General features: G+C 41.7%; 1 protein-coding gene across 1 annotated transcript in view; it reads right to left on the reverse strand.

Moving 5' to 3' along the window:
• EXPH5 (exophilin 5) overlaps positions 1-329 on the reverse strand; it is a 33,572-nt gene extending 33,243 nt beyond the window's left edge. Inside the window, exon 1 of the mRNA XM_023554771.2 lies at positions 19-329. Coding sequence (XP_023410539.2) covers positions 19-295 — 277 coding nt within the window. The 5' untranslated portion in view covers positions 296-329. The remainder of the gene's footprint in view (positions 1-18) is intronic.
• Between the last annotated feature and the right edge of the window lie 12,427 nt (positions 330-12,756).

The following is a 12,756-nucleotide window of genomic DNA, read 5'->3' on the forward strand; positions in this document are numbered from 1 at the left end:
CCTAACTTTTTTTCTCACCATTTTTTGCCATCTCCCTGCTGAGCCTGCACATAAGTGGTTGTTTTAACATTTGGCTAACATCTGTTTCATTGCAAAACTTTTTTCTTTGAATTTCTTCAAACCATTCACCAGTCACTCCTTGTAGCCACCTGCTATCTCTCTTTGTCTTCTGGAGTTTGCTGAAATAAAACAGAAATATCAATTCACTCTCTAAATTCTTGGGATTTTGGCCCCCATTCACATCTAATGCAAACTCATGTGATGGGCTAAATTTTACCTGGTGTTGGAACAACATAAATTTTAAGCCCAGAAAAAAAAAATTTCCTTTCACCACTGTGTATAAATGTTAGCTGTATTCTTCCAAATATACTGACAACCTAAAAGGTTTTACCAGGAGTTAAAATAATCAAGCCAGTGAGGACAACCTGAGCTGAGCAACATGCTAAAACCAGACCTAGTAATGCAATTGAATGACAGAGGCTTTAATGACATGTAGAAACTAGAATATTCTAGTTCTGGTTACTCATTCATTAATTAATTTGTTAATTAAATGTTTGTTGAGCAATGTCTACGTACCAGGCCTTGTGTCGGCAGTTAATGTGACAGATGAGGTTCTCACTGGCCCATCCAGTGGTCAAAAGTAAAAGCTAACACGCAGAAAACTGCTGAATGTAATGGTCTTTGGTAGTGGGCTTCTTCCTGAAAACACTAAAGCCCATGAGTGAGCACAGGGCTAATGCTCAGGTAGTAAGTGACGGTGTGATTTGAGCTGGACAGGAAGGCCGACCAGGGCACAAACGTGCCTGCCCCAAACCTTCCTAATACCAGGACTGCAATTATATCTTTATCTCTTTTCTTCTCCCCTGCTCTTTCCTACTTAGTCCTCTTTCAAATGAAAATGCTGCTCTAAGTCCTTAAATCTGTTGTGATTTGGTTTTGTTTCTTTTTCTAAAGCAGATCATTTCACTCTGTTTCAAGAGAACCCTAGAACTGTTTGGAAATGAGAGCTACTTGATCCAGAGGGTGGCATCCCCTGGACTGAGGGAAAAAGATCAGAAAGGGAATTTTCACAACATTATGACAAGTCTTACACAGTGGTCAGTTTTACACTGCATTGGTGAAAAAGTTAGGCTTGTTATTGGGTTTCAAGCTTGGGAAATTCTGGGAAGTATTTCATGTGGTAATTCTGGGAAGTATTTCAGCTGTTGCCCTTTATTCGGGGTCTGCTGTGAAGGACCAGTGTTAGGGACTTTGTGTTACTAAGAAGCTGGTCGGCAAGAAATCTGCAAAGTGGCAAATTTGGGGTTAAAGGCAATGAGCCGAGATGGCTGCGAGTCAGGCTCCTGCTTGGGGCTATGATACTGCCATTTCATAAAATAACTAAGGAACCCAGAGACCATCCTGCCCAGACTTGCATTTTGAAAAGCATTAGGCAGCAATCATTAAGTTCTACCTGCATAATTTGCATTAGTGCCTCCCATTTTGCCACTGCCACCCTTCTGACACCTGGCCACTCCTGTCTTCAATGCTACGTCCTTTGTTAACAGACTAAGAAGCCACAGGTATCTGCTTCTAACAAATACTGGCTGCCTCCAACTTATTAACACCTTATCAACTGCCCACATTTGCACCTGATCTCCATTTCCTCTGAGCCCTCCCAAATTTTTGGTTCTCCAGGGCCACTTCCACTCCACCTACTTCTGAACGAACACATCTATTTCATTTCAGAGGACAGTCAAGCTTAAGAACTCCCTAAATAAATAACTTTTATTTCTTTTCTAGAGGCTCAAAGGAGGCCTGATAGTGCAGTGGTTAAGCTCTTGGCTGCTAACTAAAAGGTCAGTGGTTCAAACCCACCAGCTGCTCCGTGGGAGAAAGATGTGGCAGTGTGCTCCCGTAAAGATTAAAAAAAAATCCTACAGGGCAGTTCTACTCTGTCCTACAGGGTCGCTATGAGTTGGAACTGACTTGATGGCAATGGATTTGGGCTAGAGACTCAACGTAACATTGAGTGCCTTAAAATGATCACAGTTCACTTAATCCCACCTGAAGCACTCATTCCACGTTTACACACATGTCCATCATTGTCTGTTTCTTTTCCAGCTTCTGGCCAAGGTAGTCAGAAATTTGTATTTCCTGTGAATCCTTATAGACTTTGAATTCTACTTCAGGAAATAAATTAAAAAAAAAAAATCCTTCCCCAAAATGTATTGACCTAACTAAATATTACACAGTTGCTGAAAATAATTATTCAGGCAACGTAGAATCCTGGGAAAATACATACGACAAACACAAAGCAGGACAAGCAAAATGCAACAGTTTATGATCACAGCTATGTAAAAATAATGCACACTTTGGATACTCTAGGGAAAAAAATGAAAACACCTGATCTCTTTAAAAAAATTATGAGTATCATTGATTATATTTATTCAACAAGTAGAGCTATTTTTCTTTTAGTTTAATTGTGAATTTTTATTTATATTATCATTTTTCAATCATACTTGTTTTGAGAGACAGGAAAAAAAAACTCTATTTTTCACAGTCCTAACACAATCACTATTGCCCTTTTGGTATGATTCTTTCCTCTGCATTCCTTACATGATTGTGATAAAATTTACTCAGAAACATTGTGTCAGGCCCTGGAATACATTGGTGAGCATGGCAGATATGGTTCCTGCCCTAGAGGGGCTTACAGTCTAATGGGAGAGATGGGCATGAATCCAGTAACGGTACAGATATATAGTAAATATGATTTAATCATTTAACATGTTTGAACTCTGGGTATAGAGCAGTGAACAAGACAAGTCCCTCCTCTTGTGGCATTTACATTCTGCTGGGGTACAGCAACCAGTAATAAAGTGTCAGGTACTATAAGAGCATATAACAAGGGGACCTGGTCTGGACGGCAGAGACGATTTCCCTGAGTAGGTGACATATGAGCAGAAGGCTGCAGGATGAGGCAAGGGGACAGTGGGCAGGGGATCTGGAAGAGGGTTTTCTAGACAGAGGAATAGCCACTGTAGAGGAACAAAAATCTCAAGGAAAGAAGCAAGGAACTGAAATGAGGCCCCTCTGGCTGGAGTGTGAAGATGGAGAGGAAAGCTAACCCAAGGCGAGGAGAGGCAGCTGCCAGATCATGCAGGACTTGGGGGTCGGGCTAAGCAGCTTGGCCTTTAGTCTTGGAGCAATGAGAAGTGTTGCCTTAGCAGGGCCCTAACACATTGGGTTTGCTCTGGAGCTGCAGGTGGAGTGTAGATTCCAGTAGGGGCAAGAGAGAGACCTGTTTGCTTGGACCAGGATGGTGGTGGTGAAACTGGGGAAGAGTAGGAGTTCAGAGCTACTGAGAGGATAAAACTGACCTCAAAGTGATAAAGTGACTTTGAAGGCTTAGGGACAGAGGCATGTCAAGAAAGCCCCCTAGATTTCTGATTTACACAAGTACATAGAAGACACCAGTTGTAGAGATCCAAACCCAAAAAACCTGTTGCCATCAAGTCAGTTCTGACTCATAGCAACTCTACAGCACAGAGTAGAACTGCCCCCTAGGGTTTCCAGGGAGTGACCAGTAGATTTGAACTGCCAACCTTTTGGTTAGCAGGTGAGCTCTTAACCACTGCACCACCACAGCTCCTTCAGAAAGATACTGCATATACAATCTTAAACACAACATTGTATAAAAAAACACTTTTAGCATTACTCATCTTTGGAACAATCATTAGATATTTGCGTAATATTTGAACTAGTGTGCTTACAATTCATTGTGTCCTGGTGCAGGACATGGAGGTGTTCCCTTATAAATTATGCTATATTTTGTGCATTTTCCATTTTTATAGTGTCTCCAACAGACACTGAAGTAAAGTATTAGGTCAAAGGATCAAAACTGTTTTGTGACTCTTTATAAAAAAACTAGATGCTTTCGATTCGATTCCAACTCATGGCAACCCCATGTACGTCAGAGTGGAACTTCTCTCCCTAGAGTTTTCAGTGGCTGATTTTAAAGTAGACTGCCAGGCCTTTTGTCCGAGGCACCTCGGGGTAGACCTGAACCTCCAACCTTTCAGTGAGCAGCTCAGTGGTTTAACTGTTCACACCACTCAGGGACTCTGTGATTCTTTATACAGACTACCAAAATGCTTTTCAAAATGGCTATATGTGGTGCAATTGATTACTTTTCTGTGGCCTTTCTAGCCACAGTCTTGTAACTCCCACCGAGGTGATTGGGTGGGGCTGTGTGATAGGGTAATTGTGGCCCACCAAATGGATTGGTCAATTTACAATCCTGCTGAGTTTGAAAATGAGCCACTCCAGAGGAAGGAAAGAGAAGAGCCTACCACCACCAAGGAAGGAGAGACCAACAGGAGAAAGACCTGCAGGAGATGGTGCAGTGGGCTTCCCAGCCCATGGAGCGAGAAAGCTGAGTGCCTTTGGGCAGCATCTGAGGGCCAGGGAGAGGGATGCCTGTGAACACAGCTGGAAAGAGGCTGTCCTGATGGAAGAATTGTATCCTCAAATGTTCCTGAGCCTGTATAATCATGAGCATGGTCTGTGAGTTCTGTGTGGCCATTGCAATAAATTATGGTACCTGGCAGAGAAGTAGAGAGTGCTGTGGGAGGGACAGTTGGTGTCAGAATTGGTAAAGATGGCAGAGACAGAAGGCATGTTGGACCTCTACCTCATAGGAATCAGCCTTGGGCTGTTGATCTTGATTTCTCCTTCACCACTGTGAATAGAGTGGTGGTCAGACACTGCCCTCATGCTTTTTTCACACTGTACCAATTTTACTCATGCCAGCAACGTTCAAGACTGCCATTAGCATCTTTGGAAGACTAGGTATTTACTTCAAGTTTTTTATTTTCTTAATTTAATACTTTAAGGTACTGTGTTTATAACTGTAGCAATTATTTTTCTTTTGAGAAGTTTTATTTTCCTTGTTTAATAAAACATGCTACATCTCTTTGATAAGGAGTGAGGTATGAACACCTCCCCATATGTGTGTTGACTAATCATATTTTGTGTTTTGGCAATTGTATGTTTTATCAATTTATGAATCAGTATCTCAGAGTTTTTCATTCAAAAGAGACACGTTTAATAAAAATGCTAACTCATTATTTCTCTTAATTGCTCTAAATATTTCCCACAGGCTTTTTAGCTTTTATTTTGATTATTTTGAATGTTGGGCCATAGAAACCCGTAAAAGATAACCAGTAAGTATGCTTATGCTAATATTTGTTCCCTGAAGACAATGAGAAATGAAATGCAACCAGCAGTTACATGCCTATATGATACACGAAGGGGCATGATTTAAAGCAATTCAGAAGCTTTTAAAGAAGAAATATTTCACAGATGATCCTGGGTATGGTTGTCAGGAAAGTGGGGGAACTTTTATAGTCAAGACCCAGAAAATTCAAGGTTCAAGTGGTCAAAAATGGCACTGTTTACCTCTTACGAAGGAGTCCCTGAATTGTACAAGCAGTTAATGTGCTTGGCTGCTAACTGAGAGGGTGGAGGTTCGAGTCCACTCAGAGGCACCTGACAACCTACTTCTGAAAAATCAGCAATTGAAAACCCTGTGGAGCATAGGTTCTACTCTGACACACATGGGGTCTCCAGGAATTGGAATTGACTTGATGGCAGCTGTTTTTTGTTTTTTAATTAATTTATTTTTTAACTCTTACCAAACCCTGGTGGTGTAGCAGTTAACTGCTGTTAACCAAAAGGTCGGCAGTTCGAATTTACCAGGTGCTCCTTTGAACCCCTACGGGGCAATTCTACCCTGTCCTGTAGGGTGGCTATGAGTTGGAATCGACTCAACGGCAATGGGTTTGGTTTGGGATTTTTTTACTGAGAAAGCAGAATAGAAATAGTTCTGGCTTTTAAAGTACGGATGACTTAGGAAGGGAAATTATGAATGACATAAAAGTCTAAACTTCCTGGGTACCTGTAACTCATCTCCTTAACCTTATATACTCAAGAGCCCTGTGTACTATAAAATAGATACAGTTCGTATATTTATAATGACTATCTTGATTTAGACTCATTCATTTACTTAAGAAATAAAATATTAATGAAGCTCAATACTAGCAAGCAAGGAAAAATTATGAACATAAAGTAGGGATGCAGTGATGTATGAAACTTAAGAGGATGGTATTTTACGTTTCAACTGGCCTCAGTTTGACGGATAAAACATTAGTAAATGGGATTCAACCACGTACATAACCAGTCTGCCCTGGGCTCTTCCTCATTTGTATTTGTTTGTTATAACTCAGCCAGCTACCTAGAACATACAGATTGCTGTATGCCAAACAGGGCTTCGAACTGGTTCGTTCTGGTTTGGCCCCTGCTGAGAATTTGCATTTCTACCCCAGATAAACTGAATCGGAATCTACATTTTAACAAGACCTCAGGTGATTCCTAACGTATACAGAAGAACTTTAACAAGATCCCCAGGTGATTCTTAGGTTACCTGGGGATCTTGTTAAAATGTAGATTCTGATTCAGTATATCTGGTGTGGAAATGCAAATTCTCAGCAGGGGGTCGAACCAGGAAGGAACTGATTCAAAGCCCTGATGCTAATGAGAAGAACTTCAGGGTTACAAATAACATATAGGTAAATTACAAGTACACAGCTTGGCTAATTCTAGCTTGACTCAACATATTAGAAAGGATTGTTGTTTGCACTTCTAATTTGTTTTACCCCCAGGGTGATCAACTTAATTAAAGCTGGTCTTTTCTGCTCTGCCATAGGCCCAGCCCTCTGCTCCAAGTTAAAATGCCCTTTCTTCATTCATATGAATCTTAGTCTGCTGAGTGCTGCCTTGGATTCCTTCCTAAAAAAAACCCAGTTGCCACTGAGTTGATTCCAACTCATGGTGACCCCATGTGTGTCAGAGTAGAACTGTGCTCCGTAGGATTTTCAATGACTGATTTTTCAGAAATAGATCACCAGGCCTTTCTTCTTCCATCCTAACCAAAAAACCAAACGTATAGAGACCCTATAGGACAGAGTAGAACTGCCCCCTAGGATTTCTAAGGAGCAGCTGGTGGATTTGAACTGCGAACCTTTTAGCTGGCAGCCAAGCCCTTACCCTCTGGGCCACCGGGGTGCCTCTTCCATCCTAGCACCTTCTAAACCAGCATTTCCCCTAAGTTCCTCCTCCTGAGTTAAATTTCATTTTCCTTTATTTCCCAGACTTGAATTAATTCTACCCGTAAACTCTCTTCTTCATCTTCAACTGTTCTTTGTTCACCTTTTTTCTAAGAAAGTCTTTAACCTTTATTTCTATGACTAATTAAGCACTAAACATTTAAAATGTGCTCAGTAAACGATAGCTCTGTTTGTCTCCCACTTTTTGGCTATACTTGTCTGCTCCCTGTAATCAAATTGTGGTCCATTCTTGAATGGAAAGAGCACTGAACTACGGTCAGGTCATAGCTGGGTGACCTCCTTAGCTTTATTGCCTTTTTGTCAGAGTGGGTTAGATGATGTAGTAGATTGTTTGCAAAAAAAAGCCTTAACAATTCTTCTCATCCCTGAATGAATGCTCCTTTGTAATGTGACTTTGTCAATCTCTTCCTATCAAGAGGTGGTGTCTCTTTCTCCACCACCTGGCCCCCGCCGCCCCCAAATCTAGGCTGGTCTTGCGCTTGCTTTGAGCAATAAAATGTGAATGAAATGAAACTGTGATGCTTCTAGGCCTAGGCCTCAAGTGACTGTACAGCTTCTGCTCTCTCCCTCGTGGAACCTTAAGAGTGCCATGCAAAGAGGCCCTGGCTAGCCTCCTTGAGGATGAGTAAGCATGTAGAAAAAGAGGTGGAGCTGAGAGTCGTCGCCAACTGCCAGACATGCGAGTGAAGCAGGGCTTCAAACTGGTTCATTCCAGTTTGACCCCCTGCTGAGAATTTACATTTCTGCCCCCAGACATACTGAATCAGAATGTATAATTTAACAAGATTCCCAGGTGATTCTTATGTGTACATAAGATCTTGTTAAAATTCTTACGCATACATAAGAATCACCTGGGGGTCTTGTTAAGCTGTAGATTCTGATTCAGCACATTGGGGTAGAAATGCAAATTCTCAGCAGTGGGTCAAGACAGAATCAACCAGTTTGAAGCCCTGGAGTGAAGCCATCTTAGATCATCCAGACCTCGTTGAGCTGCCAGACTATTAGAGCCAAATGAGTGATCCCAGGTGAGATCATTAGGAGAACCAATCAGCTGAGCCCAGGCCAAATGGACGTTTCAAAGAATTGAGCTAATAACCAGAAGTTTTTTAAGCCTTCCAGCTTTGGGGTGGTTTGTTATGCACAGCAACAACAACTAAAAACGGATACAAATGAAATTATCTAAAAGATGCCTGCCGGTCTTAAATCTATGGTAAAAAAAAAAAAAAAATCAGCATTCCTCCATCATATTTAAATCACAATAAAACCTCATAAAGCTGAAAGGGCCTCAAGAGATAATCTGGTCAAGCATCCTATCTTCAGGCAAATTGATAACAATAAAAATACAACAGATGATATTTATAGAGCAATAAGCAGTTTAGCCTTGGGTACTAACCAAAAGGTTGGTAGTTTGAACCTACCCACAGGCACCTTGGAAGAAAGGCCTAGCAATCTGCTTCTGAAAGGCCACAGCCATGAAAACCCTGTGGAGCACAGTTCTACTCTGCGTCACATTGGGTTGCCATTGAGTTGGAATCGACTCCACGGCAACTGGTCTGGTTTTTATTTTTTTACTGTTATAGCGTTGCTGTGAATTGGAATCGATTAGACGGCAACAGGTTTGGTTTTTTATTTTTTATCAGGGATTTTACAGCCATTATTGCTAACCCTCACAATGGTGGTGCAGAGGTTCCAGTGTACTCATTTACAGACAGAACAATGACGCTTAAGCAGGCATGTGAACTCATGCCTCTGATTCTAAAGCCCATGTTCTCCTTACCTTGTATCTCACTGACTTTGGCTGTTATTAGCCTCAATAATAAACAAATAAGCGATCAATATAAACTTAAAGTGACTTCTGCCAATTAAAGAGGGAGAGATAATAATTCAAATATGACTGAGGAGAGAGCAGTTATGCAGATCTTGAAAACAAACAAGACCCCTCAACCAGGAAACAGGACTTAGAGCTTCCATTGTCTTGTCAGAAAAATCTCAATATTTCTCAAAATATCTGAGAAACAAACTCATAAACCCCTCATAAACTCTTCTTGCCGAAGCCTTCGATTCCTGTTTTTGTTGTTCTCACCTCTGCTTTTATCTCCTCACCTGCAAATTTTCCTCCATTTCTCTTAATTCCTTGGCTTCTGTACACATACCTTTTTTCTTTCACAACCAACCTTCTTTTAAGTGACCATCCCATTACACCTTGTTCTGCCTTCCAGTAGGGTGACCATCCTAATTCCTACCAACTTTCTACTCTTGGCTTTGAGGACCTCTTGCTAAGTATTTCCCAACCCCTCACCCTATCCTGGTCTTAAGGAGCCCTGGTGGTGCAGTGGTTACACGCTCAGCTGCTAACAGAAAGGTCAGTGGTTTGAACCCACCAGCTGGTCCATGGGAGAGCAGTCAGCTTCCGTAAAGATTTACAGCCTTGGAAAACCTATGGGGCAGTTCTACTGTGTCCTGTAGGGTTGCTATGAGTAGGAATCGACTAGATGGCAACTGGTTTGGGGTTTTTTATCCTGGTCTTACAGGTTCCACTGTTAATGAGCTCCAGAATGAATTGTTCAATTACACATAATCTTGTAAAAGTAGATTTGCCACTTGAATTATATGAAATCAAAGCAGCATTAAAGCTTTCCTCCCACACAGGAATTCAAACACATTTTTGTTTCATATTGCCCGGCAACTACAGCACACAAACACACAAATGGGGCGCATGGGATGGGGAACTGTATCTTCAGTCAGAGCCTCAATTTAGGAAATAATATTGGAATTATTATTTCCTGTCCTTGAACAAAGAGAATGTGACCCAGCTGAAGCTGGGCCCACAAGGACTCACAAGGACACATCAACTGGGCACAGAGATAAAGACAATAGATGGGACAATCTTAGAAATCATCTTTTAGGGAAGAAAAATATCTTTTAGGGAACTTTTCCCATAAAGCCAATCAAACAGAACACAAAAGACTTTCCACTCTTATCTTTTTCTATTAACATTTAATGAATACAAACGTGTTGGACCAATGAAGACCCTCCTGACTGTTGGGTTACTGAAACCTATACCAATGATTGTTAAGAAAGGCAATTTAAAATGTAAGACCACAGTTTCTAGCCAACCTGTGAAAAGGTGAAGCTTTTGACAGTTCTATCCATTTTTTGTGATAATATATACTGATGATTCTGTAACCTTCCTTGTATCTGGGTAGACATTAGCCCTGGCAGCATGCTTGTCTGCTTCCCACTTTTGTCTTTTTGAATATATGCCAAATAAAACTTTCTTTTTACTTTACTAAACTTTGTGATTTTTTTTCCCCCAGCTGCAACTTCGGGTTAATGTCATAATGGAGAATGGATCAGTATTCCCAAACGGGAACTTTTCAAAAACCTGAAGCCCCAAGGGAGACTCACCAGTTCAGGAAAAGGTTGCTCCTTTGTTTTCCTGCTCCAGAAGGGGGTTACTTGACAGATGCGGATTTCTTATCACTCATCCGCTAGGGAAAGCTTTCGGAAAACTATTGGGAGTTCTCAGCCAGGAAGACGCAGCGCGAAGGAAGCAAAAGTCCTTGCTCAGTGGCTGCACTGGGGCCTGGCCTCCTCTCCTCTTCTGAAAATACTGTTACTTGAGAGCTTTCGCCCCTGACATCAGAGCCTGTTCTTTAACTCAGCCCACAGCCAAGACTCAGAGAGGGGCAGGGATTAGAAAAAGCAAACAGGTATACTGAAAACATGCCCTTTTGATAATAGTAAAGGTAAGCCACAGAGTAAGGACTGAAGGAAGGGAGACTCAGATAAGCAAAAGCCATAAACCAATCTCAAGAAATCAACAATAGAAAATCTTTAGAGCTCAAAGAGCAGCAACAAAATGATGTCACTAGCACTCAAACCAAGGTAGATAATAATAATAAAAAAAAAAAGATAATAAAGCCTATCTTAACTTCTTAAAAGGCTGTGAGCAGAGGTCCCCTAACTTACAACCTTTTATTAATTTTTACTTTAATATTGTAGCCTTTCTGGATGTTTATTCTCACATGACACAGAAGTCACAACAGAAGGAAAAAAAGAGATGCAAGTAATAATAAAACAAAAACAGTTGCCATTGAGTGGATTCTGATTCATGGCAACCCCATGTATGTCAGAGAAGAACTGTGCTCTATAAGGTTTTCAATGGTTGATTTTTCAAACGTAGACAGCCAGGCCTTTCTTTGGATGCACCTCTAGGTGGGCTCGAACCTCAAACCTTCTGGTTTAGCAGTCAAGTGTGTTAAGCCTTTGTACCACCCATACTGGTTCAGATCACAGTGAACTTGGTTGGTGATCTGTTACCAACAGCTCCTTACAGAACATGATACAGAAGGGACTAGCTGTCCCTAAGTTCAAATTTAGAGTATAAGAGCCAATTCCTCTTGTACCCATCAGGGCTTTTCTGTCTTCCTAGGTCTATCTTATTCTTTTTTGGGTCCATTTATACCTTTTGGCACAGTGGCTAAGAGCTCGGCTGCTAACCAAAAGGCAGGCAGTTCGAATCCATCAGCCGCTCCTTGGAAACCCTATGGGGCAGCTCTACTCTGTCCTATAGGGTCGCTATGAGTTGGATTCGACTCAATAGCAACAGGTTTGGGTTTTTTTGTTTTGTTTTATTTGGGGAAGATTGAATGTGTTAATGCATATAAGGCCCACAGACCTGGGTCTGGCATAGAGAAGGTACTGAGAAAGTGTGACCCGTGAAATACGCAAGACTGGTGTTAAAGTTGGTGTGGAAATTATGAATCACCTTCCCCAACACAAAAGAGGACAAGAGAATCTTTCTTAGGCTTTTCCTTTGCCTGTAAAGCGACTAAAAAGCATCAGCTGTCGAGCTTGAGCATCCGCTACGCCTTGATCTCTATGTTGCACTGAACTCAATAGCATGATGACGAGAGAATTAAACTTTGCAGCGCAGACGATCGCAAACACGCTTCAGCAGCACGCTCTGGACAGGAGGAGCAGGGGAGGTGAGGCTCACTGCCCGTCACTGGGCAGAAAGCACTGACTGATGCCAAGGTTTGGGCCGTATGATTACAAAAAATATCACACATTATTTTAGCAAAAGGTCTAAAAACGTATCATTCCACACCTGAATGAGGCAAACACACAAACTGAGAAGCACTTATACTTTTAATTATTCTAAACCTGATTTCAGTCTAACTTCAGGAAGTAACTATTCATTCATCGATGGAACCAGTATTTATCGAACACGTACTGTGTGCCAGGCACTGTTCTAGGGGCTTGGAGCACATTAGTGCACGAGCGAGACAAAGCTCCTTGCTTTCCTGAAGCATCTAGCAGGTGGCTGTATTTGCACAGTTAGCTCCCTGGTCTAAACCACCAGCCTCTACATCGTAGACAGCTGCGGGAACTGCTACCTGTCTCCCTGCTTCCATTCCTGCTCCCCTTCCGAACAGTCTCCAAGCTGCAGCCACAGTGATCTTTTAAAAATGTAGGTTATATCATGCCCCTACTCTGCTTACACCTCTCCAATAGCTTCCCATCACGCTTAGAGTGTAACTTCAAACTCCATGGTCTCCAAGGCTGTACAGCATCCAGTCCCCTG

This window comes from Loxodonta africana, chromosome 7 (assembly GCF_030014295.1).
Source record: "Loxodonta africana isolate mLoxAfr1 chromosome 7, mLoxAfr1.hap2, whole genome shotgun sequence".
Classification (NCBI taxonomy): domain Eukaryota; kingdom Metazoa; phylum Chordata; class Mammalia; order Proboscidea; family Elephantidae; genus Loxodonta; species Loxodonta africana.